The sequence below is a fragment of the Trifolium pratense genome, linkage group LG4 (genome assembly GCF_020283565.1).
Source record: "Trifolium pratense cultivar HEN17-A07 linkage group LG4, ARS_RC_1.1, whole genome shotgun sequence".
Classification (NCBI taxonomy): domain Eukaryota; kingdom Viridiplantae; phylum Streptophyta; class Magnoliopsida; order Fabales; family Fabaceae; genus Trifolium; species Trifolium pratense.
Window position 1 is genome coordinate 52,557,089 of NC_060062.1, and position 27,163 is coordinate 52,584,251.

The 27,163-nt window shown below is 32.1% G+C and overlaps 3 protein-coding genes across 4 annotated transcripts; all 3 read right to left on the reverse strand.

The window, feature by feature from the left end:
• Positions 1–6,453: 6,453 nt before the first annotated feature.
• On the reverse strand, positions 6,454–14,668 carry LOC123921029 (leucine-rich repeat receptor protein kinase HPCA1). The gene is made up of 19 exons (XM_045973407.1): positions 14,092–14,668; positions 12,747–12,870; positions 12,545–12,616; positions 12,235–12,309; positions 12,080–12,151; positions 11,436–11,597; positions 11,228–11,302; positions 11,052–11,123; positions 10,885–10,959; positions 10,725–10,793; positions 10,284–10,358; positions 10,122–10,193; positions 9,834–9,968; positions 9,102–9,574; positions 8,696–8,848; positions 8,471–8,610; positions 8,091–8,310; positions 7,699–7,934; positions 6,454–7,266 (listed from the first exon to the last, which is right to left on the reverse strand). The coding sequence occupies exons 1-19, from the start codon at positions 14,174–14,176 to the stop codon at positions 6,751–6,753; spliced, it is 2,901 nt and encodes a 966-aa protein (XP_045829363.1). The 5' UTR covers positions 14,177–14,668; the 3' UTR covers positions 6,454–6,750.
• Positions 14,669–15,774: 1,106 nt separating this feature from the next.
• Positions 15,775–18,763, reverse strand: LOC123921030 (UPF0664 stress-induced protein C29B12.11c). Its single transcript, XM_045973408.1, has 5 exons — positions 18,477–18,763; positions 17,204–17,315; positions 16,485–16,556; positions 16,173–16,396; positions 15,775–16,066 (listed from the first exon to the last, which is right to left on the reverse strand). Exons 1-5 carry the CDS (start codon positions 18,590–18,592, stop codon positions 15,958–15,960), a joined length of 633 nt encoding a protein of 210 aa, XP_045829364.1. The 5' UTR covers positions 18,593–18,763; the 3' UTR covers positions 15,775–15,957.
• A 4,643-nt stretch (positions 18,764–23,406) lies between these two features.
• LOC123921031 (protein WEAK CHLOROPLAST MOVEMENT UNDER BLUE LIGHT 1-like) lies at positions 23,407–26,621 on the reverse strand. 2 transcript variants are annotated; one of them, XM_045973411.1, is made up of 4 exons: positions 26,392–26,621; positions 25,646–26,083; positions 24,282–25,536; positions 23,407–24,145 (listed from the first exon to the last, which is right to left on the reverse strand). In XM_045973411.1, the coding sequence occupies exons 2-4, from the start codon at positions 25,985–25,987 to the stop codon at positions 23,526–23,528; spliced, it is 2,217 nt and encodes a 738-aa protein (XP_045829367.1). In that variant the 5' UTR covers positions 25,988–26,083; positions 26,392–26,621; the 3' UTR covers positions 23,407–23,525. The 2 variants fall into 2 exon arrangements, with proteins under 2 accessions (XP_045829367.1, XP_045829368.1); XM_045973412.1 differs by having other exon boundaries at positions 25,796–26,083; positions 26,392–26,573.
• Positions 26,622–27,163: the final 542 nt, after the last annotated feature.

The following is a 27,163-nucleotide window of genomic DNA, read 5'->3' on the forward strand; positions in this document are numbered from 1 at the left end:
ACCCTTGACTTTTGGTTTGCAAAAATTCGGTTTATAGAAACCGGAATTTTCAATCAAAAACTCTCGTTCAAAATTTTGCGTTTTTCCTTGAATTGGTGGCTTAAAATCAACATTGGAACATTGGCTAAAGGTTTGTATACTCATTAAGGCTCAAACATAAGGTAATTATCATTAACACCTTCATTGTTGTAACTAAACACATCAGTTGCATTTTTGTTTCTATATTGCAAAACTTTGGTTTCTATAAATTGAAATTTTCAAAAGTTTAAATATTTCTACGAAGAAATTCAATTCAAATCAATTCAATCCATTCAATTAAAGAGAGAAAAAGAGAGGGATTGAATCAAACGTTGGATCTTCTCATTGGATCTTCTACGGATGATTTGAAAAATCCGGTGAGTCAATTACTAAATCACAACGTTGATATCAGTGTTTCCAATCGCATCATCGTTTCCTCAATCAAGTTATGCGATTATATATATATATATTTGAAAATTTTGATTTGGCTTTGAGTGTTGATGTAAGGGTTTTGGCTCAAGAATGCGATGTTTCTATCATAGAGCGGCCGTTCAAGTCTCTATTTTGAACCTCAATCTCACAACAACGGTGAAACAGATTGTGTAAAAATGATTGAAAATTTTGGTTTCTAGAAACCAAAGTTTAAGTATTTCGGTTCGTAGAAACCGAAGTCAACATTCCAGGGGTAAAAAAGGTAAATTGGGGGTATAAAAGAAACGTGGGATCGGAAGAGAAATTTTCTAAAATATATAATAAAACCATAAAGGTTTTTTCTAATTAACCCTCACATAAATTAAGGGTAGGTGCCCTATGATGATGTGGCACCAATGAAATTTATCCACATTTATTTAAGTCAAACATAATTAATTTTTTACCACAAAGTAATTTAGACTACTTTTATTTTCATTTAATTATATTTTATGTATTATATTCTATGAATTTATATTTTGGACCTAATTGCTTCTGATTTGTTTGTTTCTTTCTTCAAATTGTTTTACGTCTCAAACAACTTTCTTCTTCGCGTAAAAAAAAAAAAAAACTTTCTTCTTATCGTCAAAAAACTTTCTTCTTCTTCTTAAAGCTTTCAATCTCTACCACAGCCTCCACCACATATCGGGAAAAAATTGAAAACAAAATCGTTTAGAGAAGACAAAATTTTCTTGATTACATTCTCCTAAAAGAAAGGTTGGACCATTGTCGCAAAACAATCACACAGAAGCTTGATCGATCACAAGTGCGGTCTACCTGAAATTTATCCGATCAAAATGAAAAGGTTCAACTATTTTAGGAAGACGAACTAATTCTTGAACTTGTTTAGGCTTTAGCTGATCAGAAGTAAAAATATAAATAGTTGATCTGAACTAAAAGAAAGGTCGGACCATTGTCGGAAAACAAACACACGGGAGCTCGCCCGATCACAAATGCGGTCTACCTGAAATTTATCCGATCAAAATGAAAAGGTTCGACTATTTTAAGAAGACGAACTAACTCTTGAACTTGTTTAGGGTTTAGGGTTTAGGGTTTAATTATTGATCAAAAGTAAAAATATAAATAGTTCATCTCATGAACTAAAAGAAAGCTCGGACCATTGTCGTAAACCTTGTTGAGGCAAAATCCTAATTTGATGTTTTAAAGATAACAAACATCTTAATTATAATTTAAGTGAATTCTGATCTTTTTGTGATCTAACAAGTGCTCTTGAGTGATTAATATAGACAGGAACAAAAGCTCATTCATTATATATCACTACACTTAAATTGATTGAAAACTGCAAGTTTATTAGAATAATCAGAGAACATTCTCCAGTTTGCAGTTTTTCTCACGTGCAAAGCTATACATCAACAATAAGCACTTAATTGATATCATCTGAACAAGAGACAAATAAGCACTTTTGCAAAGGACTTTATTGAAGAAAATCTCTACAGGATATAAGTCATTTAAAGCAAGGATTAAATGATAGCAAAAGAAAGCTTCCTATTTGGTCATGTTTAAGGAATAAACATGAACATGTCTTTGACAATTTATTTCTCAAGCTCACATGCTCTATTCAGAGATTATTTGAAGACATTTATGGACCAATGAAAAGGAGACAACAAGTTTGAAATGGTACTTCTCAAAGGACTTCATAAAATATATTTCACTATGATCTTGATCTACAATGGAAAGCTACTTGTACTTTTACAAGTACACATGAATAGTAAAAGGATAAGAAGACCAGCTATCATCATATGATCATCATGAATATCTTGAGGCCCACGAAATCAAAACAAGTAATGCACATCTCTCCATTTGATCTAGGCCAAGAATCAGAAAATACTCTGGGAGAACGATCTAAGAACGTTCCAGAATCAAGTAGACTTTCTGCTCTTGATCGAAAGATTCTCTCCAGCTGTATCCAGCTGTTATAATTGATCTTCCAAGGCTTCAACAGTGCTTGTTCTTGGAGAACAAGTTCATACAGCTCAAAGATGCTCAACCTCACGCTCCTCGTGACATCATCATTCTAAGAATGTTCTTAAGAAGCATCTTCTCTCTCATCAAATATTATTTGAATAATATTTGATCTGATCTTTTAAAGGACTAACGGCTAGTCTTTGGCAACACTCCAACCTGCTTGGAGACCACGGAACAAAGGACAAACAACATTTATAAATAGCACACTTGGGTGCTTTGAAGATTCAAGAGTTTCAACTACAAATTTCAACATCTATACTTGTCTTTTTCGACCAAGTCATTAAACTCTTCCACTCTCACTCCAGCTCTCTAACATCACATACTTGGATCAGTATATCATTGAGTGAACTGAGTGTATTCTTTCATTAGCTTCTCAACTTGATTTTCTCTTCATTTGAAAGCTTGTGATCCGAACAATTCATTGTAAAAGATTGGCTCAAGTCAATACGTAACTATTGATTGAGTGACACCTTAGTTTGTAGGACTGAGTAGATATTAAGCTTGTAGGGCTTAAGGTTATTGATCTTGGTTTAGATCAAGGAGGCTTGTAATTTGAAATTACTAGTATCTCAAGATTATAGTGGATACTCACGGAGCGTGAGGGACTGGACGTAGCCTATACTATTAGGGGGTGAACCAGTATAATTGTTGTGTGTTGATTCTCTCTTCCCTTATCTTTTAGTTTCTGCAAACACTAAGCACACAATTCACTTTGAATTTGTTTTACTGCTAACCAGATCGTTCTGAGATCATTCTAACGCTTTCTGTTGAGTTATATTTTTAAAAGGTAAATTTTTAATAGGTTCACAATTCAATCCCCCCTTTCTTGTGAAAAAACTTTGCTACTTCAAACCTAAACCTAATTACTTAACCTAATTTTTTTCCCCTATTTTTTCTAAGATCGACATCATGTCAACCAACGTTAATCTATGCAATGATTGAAAGAGATTGAAAAAAAATACTATATACTCCTTCCGTTTCAAATTACTTGTCGTTTTAGAAAAAGAAAAAAAGAAATTAAGAAAGTGTACTTTTACACTTTATTTTCCTATTATACCCTTATTTTAATTCACCAATAAGTTTATTTTGTTTTTTTTCCACGCACTTTGTCTTTCCAATAAATTTAATACGTTATGTACCAATTTTTTAAAAAAACAAACTTTAATTTTCCAAATATATAAATCTTTTACGGTTTCAACTACTTCTAAATATTTGGAATTTACACTTAGATAGCTAACAATTTTTTTTCTTTCTAAAACGACAAGTAATTTGAAACGGAGGGAGTATTTACACCGAAATAACATGAATTATTTGATTTGATTTTTGTTTTGAAGTATTATTTGATTTCATTTAATAAATGTACAAGTGGAATTGTATATTTAAATTAGAGATATTAGTTTTTTTTCCTTTGTTGTTTTTGTTCTCTTATTGTTTTTATTTAAACTAACATTGATATATATTTATTTTTTCGAGCCTATAACATTGATTAATTTTTTTTACTAATAACATTGATATTTTAGAATCAATATATAACGTTTAGAAACAAATATTCAATGATCAAATTAATTCTAATTATATTTACACATAGTCTAAAATATAATTAAAGAAAACTAGTAACATAAAATATAATTAATTGAAAATAAAAGTAGTCAAAATTACTTTATGGAAAAAAATTAATTATGTTTGACTTAAATACATGTGGATGAACTTCATTAGTGCCACATCAGCATAGGGCAACTACCCTCAATTTATGTGAGGGTAGAGAAGTAGTCACCAATAAAAGATACACATCTTAGCACCAAGCCCATTTAGAAAAAAAAAAAAGATTTTCTTTTGCCGCCCAACCGGCTACTCGTGCACCCTATGCCTTTCTCGTTTTACCCTTCCACTATCTAAGTAGTAGACGTTATAAAAATGAGAATGTTTAGAAAAATGTCGTCTGCTACTTGAGTAGCGGACCTTGTAAAGGTGGTTTTTTTGTTGTTTGGGGGAGGTGGGGGGATGAGTCCGCTACTTAAGTAGCGGACAAGAGTATTTTAATAAATTTGTAGGGCGCACGAGAAAATTGGTAGAATGACAAAAAGTAAATCTAAAAAAAAAAAAAAAAATACTACATACAAATATAAAAAGCTCGTTCATCATCTCTTCTTTATTTCCTATCAAAAAACAATTTGAATCGCCGGCGAACAATTTGAAAACTACTTTAGATCAAATTGTTAAATATGTTTGGATCTCATCCCCAAAAGCTAGCTCAAAGTGAGGTTGCCCTCACATATTTATACAATTCACATCTACCTAAACAACGCGAGACTTCAAACAAACTCCAACAACACTAATTTCACATTCAACACTTCTATTTTTGTTCATGTGTAATTATTTTCTATATATATATATATAGAGAGAGAGAGAGATTATTCACTGATTTCTATTTTTGTTTATAATTCAGGACAATATGGAGAATACTGAGATGCTCAGGGATGATGAGATGGAGAATATGCACAGTGAATTGAGGTATTTTATCAGTTTTAGCAATTGACCTTGATCATGTGCCCATTTTATTTGTTATGATGGTTCTTAAAGTGATCATTCATTGGATTTGCAGGAGAACCAGGGAGGAACTCTCCAATCTGACGAAAGAAGTCAGAAATTTTAAATGGGTCTTAATTGCATGTTTATTCATTTATTATGTTTATTTTAGATAATTTTAAGGAGAATGTTAACTTGTGCCCTTAAGGGCACATGTTAAGAAGATAAATGTGGAAAAAATTTATTGAACTTGTGGTGTATTCAATTATCTAAACATTAAATTCTTTGTATCATTAAATGCTATATTTCTATTTTTAGGTAGCTTAACATGTGCCCTTAGGGCACAAGTTAACATGACCCTAATTTTAAAAGTTAAGTTAGCAGTTAATAGATGTTCGAGAATTGAGAAAAGAATTTAAAACAAGTGGATGTTAAGGCTTCTTGTGTCACCACCGATTTACCCTTTTAAATATGATATTCTCACTTATTCATGGTGAAATTTTTGGTCACTAAACAATTTTACAAACCAAAAGTTTCATGTAACCCCGGGTCGAACGTCTTGGATCAGCCACTAGAAAGAAGAACAAAGTAGGCAATCCGCCATAAACATTGAAGAAACACATAATATGGTGATGAGGATGTACAACTACCACATCAATTTGATGACTATAATTTATATTAAAACGGATACCAGACACAACACTGACACTCGTAATGATTCCATAAAATTTAATTGAGTGTACGTAATTAGCCAGTTTTGTTAAATTGTAGTTATAGAGGCAATAGCAGAATTTGAAAAAACCTTAACTATTCGGATTAATCGACAATATTTGTTGATCGACCGTTTATAAAAGGTTTTATTAAATCTTAAATTATATCAACAACTTTTTTTTTACGTAAAATTATGTCAACAACTTGACTACTTTATCATCTTGTCTTTTCATGGCTCCACAAACATACAGTACCTTAAGAAAGTTGGTATTTTTAAGGTTGGGTTCAAGCTGGTATATAAAGACTATATAGTTCGTTGATATGAAGATCTTCTCAATTGAACCGTGCGTTTGATTCGTAAAACAGTAAGTATTGGACAGAATAGAACAAGATAATACCGGACAAGATCAAATTGTACCGGAGAGATATAAGATGATAATATTTTTATATTTGAAAATAAAATGAGTATTTTTGTTTTTTTTATAATTGTACTGTGGACAAAAAGTTGTCATGTAGTACTGTGAGAGACAAAAAATCTTGTTTTTGTCCTGTCCCTTACCACCTAATTTGTCCAGTCCCATAACCAGTTTCAAATCAAACATGTACAACAAAAGTTGTTCAGTCCAGTCCCCTGCAGATCAAAAGCATTTTTTGCAACTAATTGGTTTTCATTAATAACCAAATAGTTAGTACGTTTAAAATCATTAGATCAAGATTAAACTAAATAAATGTTAAGTTCGGTAATTCACACTAAAAAGAACATTTAAATATGCAAGTTTTGTAAATCGTCCGATCAAATTCACACGGCCTGGATCACACGCCTTTAACCAGAATGAACAAGATCTATTACAAGAGTGCTCTTACTATATACTATTGCTGTGAGATAAACAAACTTGCTACATTTCTTCCTAAACAATCCATGCAAGAAAACTATAGGCCACAAAAAGAATATAGCCAACATTACATTTCTTATACAAAACCAGAAAAAACAAGTAAATGTTCTCCTTTGAGAATGATAAAGACAAACAATATGTAAAGTATCTATTTAGGTTCCACTTTATTTGAAAGTGTGTACCCTCCACTGTAATCAAATTCATTACTCTCAATAACTTCATCCTTCTTAGTAAAAGTATTATCAATGTAAGGATGTCTCATTGCAGCACCACCCTTAGTAAAGTCATTGGCAGAAGAAGAAGCAGAAGTAGAATTTGTATTCATTCCATCATTTTGTAATATAGTTTCTAATGCTTTCACAACTTCACTCATTGTTGGACGGGCTGAAGCCGATTCTTCCACGCATTGCATTGTTAACTCTAAGAACCTCCCGAATCCTGTGAGGTTCACTGTGTTTCTCACCACTGGATCCATTAGTTCCCTTATACCATAATACTCTTCATCTCTGTTGTTCATTAAGGTTCGAACCTCTCGAACGATGTACTTACCTTTTTCGAGTGGTTGTTTGGATGTTATCAGTTCAAGCATAACTACACCGAAACTGTATACATCACTCTTTTCGGTTAGTTGTTGGGTCATGTAATATTCAGGATCTAGATAGCCCTGCAGATGTTAAGCATTTTAGTTATCGAGTCGCAGATAATAATACCACATAAGATACATGCAAGTAAATTTTTTCTTCGGGTGTGAAGTATGCTAATGAAAATCACTATGGCGCAGTGACGCTATCTAGATAATCGGATAAAAATTAGGCATTCCGCACTGACTTTGATTAACAAAGTCAGAAACGTGAACCGTTCAATATTGACTTGACAATCCACATAGGTAAATATGTGATCACGTGAATGTAGAGAATCCAAATCCGTCTATCAAACATAAATTTTGTAGCAAAGTCGAACAACAAAAATCCAAATAAAATTTGAATATTGTTATTCTATTAAATTAGTCCCTCTAAAAAAAAAGTTGTTTTGGTGGTGTTTTCGAAGCTAAGATAGAAGGTTTTAGCAACATAATCAATGGTTTAATGTTACTTACCAATGTCCCTTTAACTTGAGTTGAGACATGGCCTTTCTCACTGTCTGATACAAGCTTAGACAAGCCAAAATCTGCAACCTTTGCTGTCAAAGTTTCATCCAGTAAGATATTCGTTGACTTCACATCCCTATGGATTATGGGAGGGTTGGCAAGTTCATGTAAGTATGCAAGTCCTCTAGCCGAGCCAAGAGCAATACGGAGTCTCCTCTTCCAATCAAGTTGAGTACCGGATTTCCCTGCAACTCACATTGTTTGATGCACAAGATTCTATTAGTTTCTTAAGCAGTATTGTGGATAGATAATTTTTTTCTCTTGTTCTATAGAAAAATGATTTTTGTACGAATAAATTTAGACAACTTTCCAGCTTGGGAGTTCTTTCGAGGTGAACTTACCTGACAAACTCTCCCTAAGTGTTCCATTGGAGATAAATTCATAAACCAACATTTGTTCTCCTTGTTCAAAACAGAATCCAACTAAGCTAACAAGATTCTTGTGATGAACTCTTGAAAGTAACTCGATTTCATTCTTGAACTCTAGGCCTCCTTGCATTGATCCTTGCTGAGCTCTTTTGATTGCAACTATTTTTCCATCAGGGAACACTCCTTTGTACACCTAGAGCCAACAATAGAGTAAAACTCTGGTTATATTCAAATTGTGAATTGTATTAGTATTGAAATCGAATTAAGATATGAATCGCATGTATTGTAAGATAGTGATAACCATGATGACAACATCTTCCGGAACTAGAGGCATGTTAACACAAAGAAAATACCTTGCCATAGCCACCAAAGCCTAGTTCATTGCTTCCAGAGAAATTGTTGGTGCACTTTTTGAGTTCATCATAAGAGAACCATCTTGCTCCCTTCAATTGTGGTGCACCTCCACTATCCTTGCCACTTGGTGCCCATGATGCTGGAAAAGATAGAAGTTTGTGAGAACGAGAAAATCAAAATAAAACTTCTTTTTGAAATAAAAATGAGAACTTTGTTCAATTTACCAAATGGTCTACTTATTCCGATGGCTTTCTCTGCGCGCTTCTTTTGCAGGATTGCGTATACAACTAACCCTATGAGGCACAAAACCAGAAATACACTCCCAGCTGCTATCGCAATAATAATACCTCTGCTAAAAGTAGATCCTTTGCGCGAATCTGAAACAATTTTAATGTAAGTTAGTTATATATGAAAATATCATTGTCACCAGCTGCATAGAAGTTGCAATTGTAGCTGTACTAGTATTAAGAACCCGTGCAAATGCACAGAGTTAATCATCGAAAAAATATATATCACATTAGACATACAAGTCTACAACAATGTTGTATACGAATGTTAAGCACATCTTTTATAAGCCTAAGTATCACATGAAAACACATCAATAATGTTTGCATTGTATTTTGATCTTACCTGGAAAAGCATATGGAAATGCCATGAAGTAATAGGGTCCAAATTCATGTGGAGGCTTGTAAGTTTGATTACTCAATGAAAATCCAATCCTTTGAACTTCTGACCTATTAAAATATAGTCCTGTTGGTGGAAAGAGTGCTAGTTGCATTTGAAGATAATCATCACCATTGAAAAAAGGATTTTCTAAAGAAACTGAACCAGGTGTTAAGCCTAATTTCACCCATAAGCTCATTTCAAGTGAATGAAAAGTACTTATATTAGACAATTCTCTAAACAAAGGTCCTCTAAAGTAGAACATTCCTTGATATGGATAAGCACATTCACAACTTTGTGGACTGAGTTTTTGTTCAGGAGGACATGATATTGCTCTACAATTCGCCAAGCTAGTTGAATACGGTCGTTTAGGCTGTTGCTGAAGGTTGCAGTAATTTGTATTAGAGAGCTCGGTATCGCAAACTGGATTTCCTATGAGACTGAAAAACATGCATAGGTAGAAATCACTACATCAGAAAAAAGAAGTTTCGTTTGGCTTGACTTATTTCGGCATAAAAACCTACTTAACGATGGAAACTAAAAATAAAAGCTTTAGAAATAGAGTTAAAGTTGTTTGGTAAAATGATAGAGTTTGAGTTAAACTACTTTTTGGCCTAACTTCTTTTATGCAGAAGAGAAGTAAAAGTCAGGTCAAACGGAGCCGAAGTATATCATATTAGAAAGCAAAAAATGTCTCACATCAATGTATTTTTGTATTGTGAATTGAGTGTTACTGATGAAATCTGATTGTCTTGTAAATCCACAAGCTGCAGTTGCGGACATATGTTGTCGCCCATGCTTAGTGTATTGTTCAATGCATTGCTTCTTAGTTTTCTGAGAATAAATTAAATGATGAAAATCATGGTAACTAATTCCATTGTTTATAATTTTGTCAAAAAAAAAAATTCCATTGTTTATAATATATACTGATTTCTAACCTCAAGCTTTACTTATATTTATTATTTAACATAGAAGTTTGAGACTTACACTTGCTGTATTTGCGGACTGCCGAAGAGTTTTGGTGGAAGAGGACCTTCAAGAGATCCAAACTCCATAATACTAAGTATAGTTTATGGAGAAAAAATTATTTGTTAGATTTCATAACTTGATAAGGAAGAAACCTTTTTTTCCTGTAATTTATAGACTTACAGAGTGGTAAGTGATGGTAGAGTTGTGAACCAACTTGGAGCTTCTGATGGATCAAAATTGTTGCTACTAAGATCCCTGCATAACATTATCAATTGAATATATGAATGATAACATCATATTAAAGAAACAAAAATTGGACAACTTTTGTGCCAACAATCTAAGTGGTTAGCGCAGTTTGAATAAGTGATTAGTCATATTTAGTAGATGGTAAATAGATATAGCAATGTCACTTCATCAACTTCATGAACCACAAATTTGGACGTGATCAACCACGATGTTCAGGTGTTAAGATATAAATGTAGTTGAACGTACACCTGAAAATTATGGTTAACCACGTCCAAATATGTACACCACGAATTATGGTTAATCATCTACAAAAGTTGTCTAAATTTGGTTGTACAAAAAAGTAAAATCGCTAATTAACTCGTGGAAATTACTTACACATAGTTAAGGGTATCCATTGAAGTTAAGTCTGGCGAAGGACCTGACAAATTGTTGTGTGCTAAATTCCTAGAAGAGAAATTCAACTTTGCATAAAAATCCATTTATGTTATAAAATTCCTTTAATATCTCCACATCTCAAATCTAAGTAAGTACTTACAATTCATTGATGTTACTAAGGTTGTTGAGATTTTTTGAAGGAACTTCTCCTGTCAAGAAATTTCGATCGAGCCGACTGTCACAAATTGGAAAAATGAAAGAAAAAGTTAATCAAAGCAGTTTCTTCAATGAAAAACCATTTGAAATATTAAGGAAACTATTACTTACAGAACCTCAACTGTCTGAACTAGTCCTATTGTTGAAGGTATACTTCCACTTAAGTCATTCCTATCAAATAATCTGTCAAGAAGAAAACAACAGTTCAAAACACCACAAAAAAATGAGATCAGTTGATACTATTAGCTTATAAAAACCTATAAATAAATGCAAAAATATGAACTTACATGTGTATGAGTTTCATGTCAGAGCTGAAAAGTTTTGGAGGAATGGAACCAGAAAGCTGATTCTTACTGAAATGGCTGCATCAAATAGCAATAAAAAAATTATCGATATAAATTATAATACTCAAAGTCTTATATCTTCTTATTAGTAAGTTAAAATGAACATGTTTTAAAAAATGAAAATAGAAAATGGTTTCACAGAGTAACTCACAAGTGCTTAGCCTTTAAAAGGAGGTCTAAGCCAGGGGTTGTGGAAGTTGAAACTGGGATAGGTCCTGTAAGCTGATTGTCTGCTAAGTCCAACCAATAAAGTTTGGAGAGTTTTCCCAATGAAGAAGGTATTTTTCCAGTGAAGTTGTTTGAATTTAAAGCCCTAGAAAATAATTCAATAAGATGTGAATATAGTATTAAATTATTCATCATGAAAGTGAGAGAGAATCACTTATTTGTTATGCATTTAAAAACGAATACCAATCGTAAGTTGGTCCAGTGGTGATTGATGCTGGACTTGGTAGGGAGAATCACAGTTCGATCCCCGGCAACTGCGATTGGGAGGGGGCTGGAACCACTGATGCCAGAACTGACCCCCAAACCAGATTAGGCGGTCCAGTGGGACGGACACTGGTGGTAAAAAACCAAAAAAAATAAAAACTAATGTTTTAAAAACCGGACCAGAAATTGAATCGGTGACATATCCAGATCATGGCTCAATCGGTTGATTGATCCACCTTACAATATAATAGGGATTAAACCAACCGGTGAATTCGTTGGTTCCTAGTTCAACTGATTGAACCAACCGGTCTAGTCCGATTTTTAAAACATCCGTAAAAATACTTCTTCCAAGTATATTCTTACAAGAAAGATAGCTCTGAAAGATCTCCAAATTTATCTGGAATATTGCCACTGAAGCTACAACCAGCCAAAATCCTGAAACAATGAAGTTTAAAGCCTTACTACAAGTTTTGGTAAATGACATTGGGAAATTAACTGGTTTTCTGAATCTAACATACAGAATATTAAGCTGGCTTAAATCTCCCAATTCTGGAGATATAGGACCCATTAAACCTTTATTAAAGGACAAATCCCTGCAGTTAAATATGTTAACATAGTTAATATGCAAATACATGCTATGGAAGAATGGGAAAAAAAATTGGCACCCCATGAGTTTCTCATTCATCATCCTTTACTTAAGTAGGAGAAAGTGTTTTTTTTTTCTCAAATTTATCATTTTATAATATCCGCTACTTAAATAACGGATAAATAAAAATAGTGCATGAAACTCATAGGGTCGCCAATGAAACTGTCTAAAACAATACTTACAAGGATCTTAATTCTGTGAGTCCACCAATATCTCCACTTAATTTACCCTTCAAGCCCATGGTTGACAGTCCCCTATATTTTTAATGCACATGACAAAATATTTTTCTTAAATTAGTAATTGGAAAAGTAAGTAAAAGGATCATGAAATTAATATACCAAAGATCAAAAGGATCTATGATGTTCAATATTGAAGATTTATTACAATGAAGTAACCCTTGATTTGTTGCAGGTCACTCCTTCCCATGGTGCTCCACAAGGGTCATCTGATTTGTCCCAGCTGGGTGGTGTATTTTCCCATATATCTTTAAGAGATCTAAGTGCAGCAACTGCAACAATATATAGTCATTATAAAAAAAATGCATTCAACAAAAGCACTAGATGGTATTCAAAAATTTAAATTTAAGTGTTTCTTTGATTTACTCAAGAGTTTTTCAGCTAGGATTAGCTATTAATATGTTGATGAAGCCAAAAAAATTCTCTAATTTAGAAGTTCATAACTAAAGAGACTATTGGATGATTACCAATTTGCTATGACAAATATATCAATAACCTACTAAACCATCATCAAACTTAGGTTTTGGTTGGATAAATAGTTTAACTAAGCGCTTATAGTATAAGCGTTTATCATATGAGTGCTTATGTATAAGTTATTTTTGTAAAAAAATAAAATAGAGTCAAATTGTTTTCATATTAACTCATATATAGTATTAACAATAAGTTGTTTTCACAAGTTATCCTAAAGAACTTATAAAAATAAGCTGACTGCAATTTATGAGCATGTTATAAGCTATTTTTATAAACTCCCAAATAGTCATGTTGGGCAAGTAGATAAGCTGAAATAAACAAATCCAAACACACCTTGATATTGTGTTTTGGCATGAAAATAACATCGATATGATCATAATTTATTTATAAACAATTATCATATTACATAACATAATCAATATTTATAGTAAAAAAAAAAAAAAATCAATATTGAATAAGAAAAAAAAAAACCATTTTACTCTTTTTGTCTTCCATTCTTGATGAACACACACAAGGACTAGTTGAAATAAACAAATCCAAACACATACAAGGACTAATTGAAATATATATAAAAAAAAAAAATCAAGATATTGGACTCGAGTGGTTAATGAGCTCCTTATAGGACAAATTGTTCGGGAGAATCCGAGTTCGATTTCTCGTGTAAACAATTAGTGGTCATACTTTACTTATCTCGCAGCCAAACTCTGAATTATCAGGTCCCCTTCCCCTAGGAACCAGAGGGTTAATACTAAAAATAAAAATAAAATAATAAAAAAACTCATTTTAGATTTTTTTGTCTTTCCATTTTTTATAAACAAAGCCAAATACACCTGGATATTGTGTTTTGGCATGAATCTAACATTTATCTCACTCATAATTTAATAAAAAACCATTTTACTACTTTTGTATTCCATTCTTGATGAACACACAAAGACTAATTGAAATAAATTGGATGGAAAAAAGCCATTTACAACAAATAAGTGTCACTTTTGATCAATAAAAGAGATGTCAAAGAACATTACCATCTTGAGGATCAGTGAATGAAGAGATGAGATGAATTTCAGCCCATAAGAATACCAAAAAGAGCATCACACTTTGTATTTCCATTTTACAAATATTTCTAAATCAAAACTTCTTTGACCAATTGCTGATTATAGTACAAACAATAGGATCAGACAAAAATATTTGTCTCATGTAAAAAAAGAAGCATTTCATGTAACATGCTAACTAGAAATCATCAAAGAGAAGTGCAGCATGTTTAGGATGAAGAGGAAGTAGTGGAAAAAAAATAACATGAGGTTTCATAAAGGAAAAAACAAAGAAAAAGTTTGACTTGGTTGTTTCCTACTCCATTTTTGTTGATTTTTTCTTATCTTAGAAGCTAATCAAATTCAATACTATAATGTTGCATGCCACTATCAACCCAATCATAGTTTTTTCTGACTTTTCCAAACTCTAACTTTGTCATAAACCAATTGTTATGTTTCCCTTTTCTTCACTTCTCATCTAGTTGTTCTTAATTGTCTTTGTCATCATTAATTTTTCTTTATTTTTGTGACCAATAGAAAAATATCTTTTCAATGTGCATCATTTCTTTTCATTGATGTTATTATGATCAAGCTATTGACAGCAGTTGGGTGGGTGTGACATGGCCCTACCTCACTAAATTCCATGTTATCCATTTCCGCGATTTAGATTCATTGCAATTTGACTGTACACAATCAATATATATATAAATCGTCCGATTTTAATGGATGGTCAAAATTTAAAGTTTAGATTTTAATAGTTTTGACATTTAAAATTGAAGTTTAAAATGTAGATCGTCTGATCAAAATCCAATAGTTTGTCTGCATGCTGTCACAATATTTTGAGTGAGCACAAATGCAGTCTCTATTTGCATGAGTTGTGGACAAAGTTTATACACACCTATAGTTTATAATTATATTTTATGTTGTACTTGATCTATTTGATGATAACTCATTGCTTTAATAACTAAAATGGTTGGGTATTATTTACATTGAGTGAAAAGAAAGATCCTATAATCAAACTAGTTGATTTTGTGGCTGAGCTGCCAAAAGAAATTTACAAGAAAAATAATAAAACTTTATCTCGTGGATATTATTGTCTCATTATTCATAGACAGTAAATAGGTAATGTATTATTAATAATAGTTAGAAAGATATTGGCTCGTTTGTTTTAGATTTGTGATTTTATAGTTACGTTTATATATAGACTATTATAAAAAATAAAAAAATTATGATGGAAATGAAATACTAACAATTTTGATTAACTCTTGAAGAAAAATATATTTAAAGGAGGGAAAACTACCCATCTCCGCCACTCTAGCCTTTTTAACAACACTAACGAAGTACAATCTAGGAAAGACATGCTTCAACAACCTTCTGATTCATCGTATTCTTTTAGTAGTTTTTTTTTTGTCAGGTAACCTAGGAGCTAGAAATTTTACTTTAAGTAGTTAACCATCATATGTAAAAGACTTTACATAAGTCATTTAGATATCTGTTGGACCGTTAATTACAACATAAATTATGTTAGGAGGCAAGCCAATAGAGTCGCTCACAGCATCTTTATTTCAGTCTAGCTCAAGTGTTCATCATTATTATCCACCCAGTTGTATCTCCTTTATTATATTGAATGAAATGCAACGTCAACGAGTTCATTTTGCTAAAAAAAATCTGTTGGACTGTTGTCTAAAAAAAAGATTAACATTATAAAAAGATACCAAAATATTTTTACAAATAAAATATTAGTTGCTAATCATACATGAGAAATAGTTCCCTCATGATTTTTATTTATTTTCATATCAATACACAATATCCATATAAACATATCTTGCATTAAAAGGTGAGGATAGTGCAATTTCCGAATCAAACATGGCCTCCATCTGCCTGTGGCTGATATGTTCGGCGCCTAAGCTGAGAATCAGCATTTGGTTGCTGCAGAAATATTCTTGTTGGATCATTAGGATCAACATACCTGCATAATGTTTTCAACTATGAATCCTCGGTATCTGGATTATAAACGATACAATCCACACCCTATAGAATTAAACAAAATAAGTTAGTGTTTAACTTTCACTTACGCATGTCTCATCATCTCATCGACAGGAGTCTGAGATGCCTGCAACGGATCCACACGAGATTCTGTCGGCACATTAGCACGTTGACTATACTGTTGATTATACTGTCTCACTGAAGCAATCAAAGTGAAGAAAAGTGGAATGAAGGTTCCACACCCTCCCTCTTTGAATAGGATCTTAAATGAGTGTGTTGAGTAAAGTGCTCTGTGTTGGTCATCTGGGACTACCTATATTGCAATTATAGAAAGTCACAAGTTTTAGGAGCAAATATGTGGGAACAAAATCAGAGAAGCAGATAATGGAAAATTAACTTACGGGATCAACAAGTCCAGAAATATTGTTGCAGTGAAATATAGGTTGGTTAAATTTTTCACGATTGATGTACAGCTGCATAAGGATCAGCACAATGTTAATTTCAATAATAGAGCTTGTATGCCAATTAAATATTCATTGGAAATTGAAAAATAAAAATAAAAAGGTGAACTACATTTTTACCCATTTCAAGTATATAACTTTTTCAACTTAAGCCTGTTAAATCTTAAAACACAAAATATCTTGAAGCTTGATTTCACAAGCGAAAAAGTAAAAGTTTTGAGATTGACTTTTTTTCTTTTTCTTTTCTGACTAATAATTTTGGAGGTTAACCTCGAGACAGTAATAACAAGTATTTGCATGTCCCGACTAATAATCTGATACACTGAAATAACAAAACCTACGTTGTTCTCAGTAATCAGCATGTTAGCAGAAGGTATACATTACAGCTTAGCGTTAATAATGGCAATTTGCCAAGTAAATATTATAAACCCGATAATTTGACATATAGTTAAACAAGCAATGCAGTGGTTCTGCTACTCATAGATATATATATATATATATATATATATATATATATATATATATATATAGATTAATCAACATAATAAACATAGAGAAGGGTTTGTGTTAGCAGAAAAAAAAAGTTATAATTTAGCTAAAACAGCAAAGTTAGCCTGCAACCAAGTTGAAGCAATGAAAGAAAGGTATCTATGACATACCAAAGGCATATCAAAAGCATAAAGGCCGTCAACAGGATTTTTAGCAACGAAAACCATCCGTATATTTGACAAATAGATTATCCCCTTTGCTTTGAGATGACCCCCGTGACTTCTGAACATTCACAATGAAGTTAATAACAAAATGATGAACATATTTTTTTAACTGAATAAGAAGCGTCTAAACATCAAGGAAATGATGAACATATCAAACTGTATAAGATAGACTGAAACAAAAAGTGGAATCATACATCAACACACGATGACACGAATTTTAAAAAAGTACTTCTCAAATATAGCTCAGAAATGCTCCAAGCTGTAGACTTGTAGTTTACAAATGACATCTCATATTTTCATGATTACAAACATAATTCAAATTACAAAATTCTGTGTGATCATGTTCTGATAATATGCCAACCAAATGCTACGAAAGTCTTGAACTATTGTTCTATATCAATCATATAATTCAAACCACATTAATAACTAGATTACTCATAGACTATCCATTTCGCTATTTTTTTCATCTTTTCCCTATGCTTTCAACAGGATATACATTTAGCGGCACAATTGCACTATAGTGAAGTGGAATTTGAACAAATTGGTATTGTTTTGCAATGCACTATTTAGAGCCCGTTTGGATTTGGCTTATTTTTGAACTTATGAAAATAGCTTATGCAAATAAATAAAGTTTTATGTTAATTCATAAGTTTTCACCGACAAAAATTGTATCTTTATAAGTTATTTTCTCATAAACTAGCTTAAAAACCTTATAAATAATGCATAAAAGTTTGTTTATTTATTTATTTATTTATTTATTTGCATAAGATGTTTGGCATAAGGTCAAAAATAAATCAATCCAAACAGGCCCTTAGTAAAAAATATTGTCAAATCACGGTTACATGGCGGGCGTAGTAGTAGCTCTATAGCGGAATTTGATGAAACCACTAATTTGTACAAATCTGCTATTGACAACACTAATTATGAATGAAGCAACCCAATCCCTAACTCTGATTTTCTTTGTTTAACAACTAACTGGGCATCTTTTTCCTAAAAAATTCACCTTTGTTTTGTTGTTTAAATAAATACATGATTTAAGTTTTAAACCTAAACCCCCAACTTATAACCTCTTTCAATTCACCTAATCTTTTATCCAATTTATATTATTACACAAAGCAATAAACCTAATTTTTTTTATCTTTTTTCCAATTTATAAATAATAATAATTATTATGGTGAATGAAAGTAATAAGGGGAAAATGAGAATGAGAAAATAGTACCCAGCGGTAGGAATCTTGTCGACGTCGAATTCGACGCCGTCTCTAGCCAATACGAAGACCTCGTTGATGAAAGGAACTGGCATTCCATTTGGGAACAGTTGAGGATTCAAAGCCATGAATGTTAAATCTACACGATGAATGAGAGAGAGATACGAAATCGAATATCTCGGTTGAAGAAAGAAACAACTGGAAGGAGAATATGTTTAAATGATGAAACCGAACGCGTTGACAGGTTTCTAGAACAACCCAGACCGATTTAAACCCATATTTAAATATTGGTGATTCCTTCTCCAAATAATAAATATTCAATTATTCAATTATTTTTTATTTTTTAATAAATATTCAATTAATTCTTAAAATTGAAGATAATTAATCACAAAATTAAAAAAAAAATCATATTGTAGTTTCTAACTTTTACCCCCTTTTAATTAAAAAACTAGTATAACTTACCCGTGCTATCGCCCGGGTTAATGTTCTATGAAAAATATAGATCATTTTTTTTCACACATGAAAAATATGGATTATTAAAATTTTAATATTGTGATTTTTTTAATTATTTGTAAAATTAATTTTATATTTAATGTAATAGTTTATTTAAACATGATAAAAGATCCAAATTTTGGAGATTTTAAGGAGAAATGACATAATGGAGAGTGATATACTCCACTCCCCGTTCCCAACTCACATGTTCATATATTTGTTCTTTTATTTTCATAAAAAAAATGTCATTATGCAAAAACTAATCTAACGGTTAATATATTTGTTCTTAATCGTCATCTCTCTCCTTTAGACATTTGTTTTCTTCAGGAGTATTTTATCTCATGTCCCAGTGTGAAAAAATTTCACATTTGAGAAACAAAATGGGGCGATTTTAATTTTAATATTATTTATTTAAAATTAATGAACAGTAGAATTGTTTGTCATTTGCTTGACACAAAAAAAAGTTATATAATTTTTTTAAGCATATCTCATTTGTTAATATGCAAATTTTAAAAAATGTATCTATTTGTTTTTATTTTTATTTGTTTATTTTACAGTGATGTATGGAGAATAAAAATAAAGTAATACATGATATTATTGCTTTTAATTCTTTTTTTTTTTATATATAAAATCATTGTTACTTTTCCTGCTTTCAATTGATATCGTATTTTTTATATAATAAAATCTACAAATGTATGTCTCACCCCGTGTAAGTTATTTTTTGCTTAATACCTCCATGTAGGTTTTTTTTTTTTTTTATCAATACCCCTGTATTTTAATATTTTGTTTGGTACAAATCACTATGTATTTTTTTTTATTAGAAAAATCACGTTAAGGTAAACCTTAATTAATAGAATAATAAAATGAAATAGAAAAATAATCTATGAAGTCAATTACTTCATTCCTTTTATATTTCAGACAATGACACATTTTTCTCTACTTGATAAGTATGAAGTTTAAGAATAATTTTTTTTAAGCATATCAATTTCTCAATTCCACATTTTTCCAATTGATTCTATAGTATAGTCATTCGAAGAGTTTCTATTATTTTATGAGTGTATTTGTTAAATATCACATGAAAAATTAGACAAATAAAAAAATAATGAGTAAAAAAATAAAGTACAACATTTATTTATAAATAATAGTAAAAAAACATTTATAAGCATGATTTAAATCCAATAAAAAATAATATGAACAACAATTCTTTTTTAATAAGTAAACATATGATTAAAAAAAAATGACAATCGTTAATTTGTCAGATATTGTTAATTTGTCACACTAAATATTTATCTTGTACATGATATATCGTTTGTGCCGATTGCAGGCTAAAGGAATGAATTATCTCCATTGTCTGAAACCTCCAATCGTGCACTGGGATCTCAAATCACCAAACTTGTTAGTGGACAAAAATTGGACTGTGAAGGTGGAATGAAACTAATATAGCAGTTTATTGAGTTTTCATAAAATTTTGTACATGTAGGTGATTTCTTTTTTCATTTCAAGCTCAGGTTTGTGATTTTGGATTGTCCAGATTTAACACAAACACTTTCATACCCTCAAAATCTGTTGCCGGAACAGTTAAGTCTCTGACTCTATATTCATTTGTGTAATCATATCGGCCTCATGTAGTTATAGTTCCTTATCAATTTAACTCGTGAATTGTCCACTTCTTCTTTTTCTTTCCGTCTTTGTTTGAGAAGCACTCTCAATTTTGAAAGAGTTCAACAATTGAACTGTTGTAGCTATTTGCCAGTGCACCTTAATTAGGGATGGCAAAAAAACTCAAACCCGAGAGACCCACCCGAACCCAAACCCAAGTCAACGGACGAAACCTGATTTGACTGGGTTTGGGTTTGGGTTCGGGTGACACCCGATAATATGGGTGTGGGTTTGGTATCAGTCAAACCCACACCCGAAACCCATACACCCACCCGAAATATTTTAGAATTACCTAATTACCCCCATAGTCTCCCTCAATTTCCTTGGAAGACCTTAAATTTTAGTTGTAATTTAATTTCTTGAAAGTCTATGTTGTAATTTCTTGAAAGTCTATGTTTGAATTTCCTTGGAAGACCTTAATTTTAGTTGTAATTTACTTCAAAGTCTATGTTGGAATTTAATTTCTTAAATTTGCAAATTATTTTCAAATGTGCTGCGGGTTTGGGTTTGGGTGGAAAAAACCTGAACCCAATGGGTGTGGGCGTGGGTGTTGTTTTGCCACCCGAACAGCCTTTGGGTTTGGGTTTGGGTTTGGTAAGTGTCAAACCCGCACCCATGGGCGCCCGTCGTCATCCCTAACCTTAATTCCTATATAAAAAAAGTTGTCACTTCTTAATATAATATTAATATAATATTATGTATTATATTAATATATATATATATATATATATATATATATATATATATATATATATATATATATATATATATATTAATGAGATATAATTATTTATATTTGAATTTGAGTTATTTCCTTTTAAAATTATTTTTAATAGGTGCATTAAATACGATTTATAAACAATAATTGAGAAATGATTGAATTTCCAAATTAGCCAAAGATTCTAAGTAAAATGATATCATCATGTATTAGAGAAATTGCAAAGGCCTTCATAGTTAGTCACATAGGAATTGGAGAAATATTAGAATGTCACATAAGACATGGATCAATGAAATGGTGCCACATAGGAATAAGACTATAAAAGAGAAACTCCTAAACATATAAATAATAGATTACCAAAACTCAACCAAGTTCATATGGAAGCGAAGTGGAATGGGGATATCGAAACCCGTTGGGTATGAGTTTGGGGTTCTACTTTTCATACCCGTTGAGAATTGAGACGGATTTGGGAAAATTTGAACTTTATGAATTTGGGTTTGGGAGAGGCAAAATTCGTCCTTGACCCGCTTCATTGTCACGCCTAATCAAAACCTTTGGTTTTCGGTGGAACTAAAACGATTTACAAAAATATCTCAATATTTAATTTTTTAAATTACCATGTCTCTATATTTAAATTATTTAAATTAAAGTTTTGAATTCTTTTCATTATCTTAATTTTGTTTTTTGAGTATTGAAATTATGAGTGTTTTGTGTCCGGTTTGGTTCAGTTTTGAGGTAAAAAATGATCTTATTCAAATACAAAATTATTCGCAGTTCAGCTCAATTTTAGATGATTAATTAAAAAAATCTTCCAATTTAGTACCATTTAATTTGGATCAATTTTTGAATATCAAATTATAAATTATAATTTTTTATTAAATATCAATATTATAAAGACACGGTAAAATATAATATATTATATATTATAGTATAATAAAAATTAATATTATAGAGTGACATTTATCAATTATATTTGAAAAATACAAAATAATAAATAAATAAATAAATATTTTATAAGGCAAAAAACATCTAGACATGAGGGAACGAAAAAAAAAAGAAATTTATACAAAAATGAATGAGCACTTCCGTTTCACCACTAGCTTGCAATCTAACTCAATCTTATCTACAATCCCTCATAATCTTATCATACTCAATTTTGTATCTCGAGTTATCAGCAATGTAGTCCACCACTAGCTTGCAATCTAACTCAATTGACACCTCCCGTTTCACCAAGCCAAATAATCGCTGTTTTTCATCATATCGCTTACTGCATCAACATTGCATTTTAGTTCTTTCCCCCTCTATGCTGCATCAGTTCTGCACCATAACAACACACCTGCTTCCACTTTGACAGCATCTCCCTCGCCAACATCACCACGACATATGCCTGCTTTGCTGCACCCTCCCTAACATTATCATTCCGCTATTTCCAGATACACCACAACAGCTTGACAATAGTATTATGAATTCAACTAAGTGAATGAAATAACATTCTTTCATTAATGAATCAAGCATACACAACATCTATTTATAGACAAAATGCATCGCATACTAACTATTTTGCACTAACACTTATAACAGAAATAACTAACTAGATAGATAACTTGCTACACAAGTTATTGTTGTTAACCACTTGATTTTCCTCTTTCACTTGATCTTGTTCATGGTGCAATACATAGCAAACTGGTATACCGACTTGACAGTGTACTCTCCTTTATTGTTAAACTTCCATATTAACTTGACAGTGTACTCTAATTTATTATCTTTTTGAATTCATATTTGAAATTTAGATCTTGAATTTTTAATAATTAATGTCATTTTTAAAATATTTTCAGAATCTGGTGTGTCATTTTTAACAATATTGTTAATAAAACTAAAAAAAATTAATTAACTAATTAATTAATCAGTTAGCTAATTCTGATTATCCAATGATAATCAAGAAAATCAGAACCAACACATAAAATATTTTAGAGTTTACATTTCATTTAGGACACTCTAAATGTCGACTCGTGGTGATAAAGGTTGAAATATTGCAACAATAGAGCAGTTATAACATGGCTATTACCTTATATATACTACAATAAATTGATCTTATTTCTTTCTGGCAACAAAAGAATTTAATTTAATACAAACTCTCACATTATATTGACTTTTTCATTATAGTGTACTATTTCTCAACTGAAAAATTACATTCACTTGCTTGGATGTGTTTTCCTTTTTGCAAAGAACATAATAACCTTTGAAGGAAACAATGATTTCTTCTTCTTCTTTTTCTTTGCATCTGAGGCTGAGGATGATCCAGTTTCATTGTTATGATCATTTTCTAAAGGAGTTTTTCCCTTCGAGGAGTTTGTTGATTCATGTACATGCACACTTGCAGCAGCAGCAGCGGCAGCAGCAGTAGAGGCATCAACCTCATCAGCTATCCTCTGTACTTCTTGTTCAGCTTTCCATGTTCTCAACTCGTGTTCTACGGCTGATTTTCTATCTGCAGCTTTCGCAGCATTCTCAGTTGCAATCTTAAGTGATTCTCTTCTTACACATAGCTCTTCATTCAGTTCTTCTAGTTTATCCAAGCTTCTCATTTCAGATTCCTTTGCCATATCAATCATTGAATTTGCAGCTTGAATCCTTAGATTAGCTTGTTCTTCAGCTTTTTGAGTTCTCTTACTGAGTTCATGATATTCGTCTAAAGTGAGTGTCACAAGAGAGGAAGTATCAACTTCATTATTGTTGCTTACTCTACATGATTCACTTCTCTCCAATGCTTTGATTGAATCTTTAGCCAACTTCTCAGAAACTTTAGCAGCTCCTATTAATAGTTAGTTAAGAGTTAGATCCCGTTTTCATTACGGTAAATAAACACAAAATAGTTTATGCTTTTTTGAAAAACGGTAAAAGTTAATCTCTAAATTATTGAATATCAAAATGAGATATTTGAGTAATACCTATCTCCTTTTGTGTTGCTTGTAATTTACTTTGGAATGAAGCTAAACTTGCTTTGGCTTGTTCAGCTTCTTCTTGTGCTTCAATAAGTTCTGCTTGAGCAGCTTGAGCAAATGATTTAGCTTCATCGGCTTCTTCTGCTGCTGCTTGAAGTTTCTTAGGCAACTCAGCCATGATCTCTCTTGTTTCATTCTCTTTCATTTGAAGAAAAGCTATTGCTGATTGAGATTTCTCAAGTTCAACTTGAAGTTCAGTGACTTTAGCAGAAGCTTTTTCTTCACTTTCTTTAAGATTGTTGAGAATCAACTTTTCTTCTTCTAGTTCTGATTGAAGCAATATTGAAGCTTCTTTTAAGCTGTTAACCTCAGAAGTTGCTTTCTCTATGGTCATCTTCACTTCTTCAAGTTCCTTCTTTCTTAATTCATTGGTTTCATCTTCTAGTACTTTTGATTCCATATATGCTGCTAATTCGGCTTTCAAATCAAGCAACATAGAAGAAGATGCTTCCAATTTTGATTTGAGAATTCTTGCTGATAAAACTTGTTGGTTTAGTATATCTAACTCCTCTTCTGATTGTTTGAGTTCAAGTTTATATTTGTGAGTTTCTTCGTCAACGGCACCTGATGTTTGTTCCTCGGCTTCCAAGTGCGCCGTTCGAGTAGAATTCAATGACTCCTTTGTTGCAATTAACTCAGCAGTTAAATCTTCAACTGCTTTTTCAATCTCCTTGGATGCAGCAACAGCCTCATCAGCATTGTTGAGAGCTATATCCCTTCCATTCACCACATAGTCATACTCATTCCTTAACGAGTCCAACTCATTTTTCATAAGTTCCAACTCCAGAACCGCGGAACTATGCATGGATTTTTCAACCTCAAGCTGCGCTTTGGCTTCGAAACTGGCTTCCTCTGCTATGTCTTGCTCCAGCTCATGGATTTTGCGAATCACTAGCTCGGCTTCCTCTTTAATTTGAAGCTCATCTCTTTCTACACTTTCTAAGTTGAGTCTGAGTTCTTCTATGAGTTTCTTAGTACTTTCCAATTCCTCAGCTGTGTTTGTTTTTCCAAATTCAGGCACTACTATCTTGCTTCTCTGTTCACCCAGACTTGATGACATGCTTTGCGTTCTACGGTTTTTCCAATCCACTATGCCTCCAAATTTGAACACAGCATCTTTGACAGATTCAAAAGGTGCTGCTGTATCAATGACATGCTTACCTTTAACAGATTCAGAATTTGGAGAATGTTCATCACCAGTCTGATTAAAGACATTAATTATCAGAGTATTAGTACCATAATTGGTTATTTTCAATAATATCATATTAAGAATGATTACACAGTGAATTTATTGATTGAGTATTATTTACCATGGGGGATTCTGCCATGGGAGATTTTGCCACGGGGGATTCCGCCATGGGGGATTCTGCCATAGCGGATTTTACCACGGGGGATTCTGCCATGGGAGATTCTGCCACGGGGGATTCTACCACGAGGGGTTCTACCACGGGGGACTTTACCACGAGGGATTCGGCCATGGAGGATTCTGCCACGGGGGATTCTGCCCTGGGGGATTCTACCACGAGGGATTCTACCATGGGGGATTTTACCACGGGGGATTCTGCCCTGGGGGATTCTACCACGAGGGATTCTGCCATGGGGGATTTTACCACGGGGGATTCTACCATGGGGGATTCAGGAAGTGGCTCCATAGATGATATTTTTTTCTTCAAAGTGGCACCTCTTCTGAAATACTATTTCTCACAGAATCTGCTCAAAAACAGTAGTTGGGAGAGCCACCAAAATGTCTGAAAATGAAATTGTTACTATTAGAGATCAAACAAGTAATATGATATTTATATGTACCTAATCAAAATTTTCACAATGCAGGATGGTGCATTATCTTATTTTGGTTCTAAATTGCGGTCGAGGACCGCAATATATATATATATATAACTGTTTTATAAGTCTCTACTCTACAATGGTATAGCAACTTCAAATGCATCGGCCGCATTTGTTTGCATTTTACCTCAAAATCGAAGTTTGCAACGTAACCGTAAGAAGCAAAAGAATGTAACAAGGAAGGTACAAACAAAAAGTGAATGATTAATCAAACCTGTATTAAAATTGAAGAACCATAGAAGAAAATGAAAAATGTGATGAGAAGAAGAAAGAGGAAGATTATGGTGGATATATGTCATGGAACATGTTACTGCATAATTTCATATGCAGCCTCCTCCATCTTTCATTTTGTGTGTGTTTCAAACTCATGCAACGTCCTCATAAACTACAACCTCTACTATATAGCTAAGGAAAAACAAAACCACATTTAAGCGTTTGTGGTGTAGAATTTTACACCACCATTAAATTTAATATAATATTATCTATATCCCTCTTCTTCTTTTTTTGTGGAATATTAATAAAGTCTTTTAGAAAATAAATTAGGCCTATCAATTTCTCTTATATGTGTAAAAAACAAAAATCATTTTGTCTTACACTATTTGACAAAAATCATGCAATTGGTTGACAAAAATCATGTAAAAAACAAAATTTGTGTACCAAAGAAAATTCCAAAGAAACCAATCACACTTTTGTAATTTTATAGTGATTTATTTTCTACTATGTAAATGTTAGCAAGACATACATGTATTTAAATTTGAATGTCCCCTTTTTCAAATATGAATACTTTCTTCCTAAAATAATGAAAAGAAAATTTAATTAATGTGATTGCAGCCACCATGTTGATGGGAATGAAATTGAGGATCCTAATATCTGTTGTTTTCTGCATTGGAAAGGTTGGCGATGACAGATATGTTTCGGATCCTCAATTTCATTCCCATAAGCGGTATAAGAACCTACATCTTTATTATTCTCCTTAACATTAAATT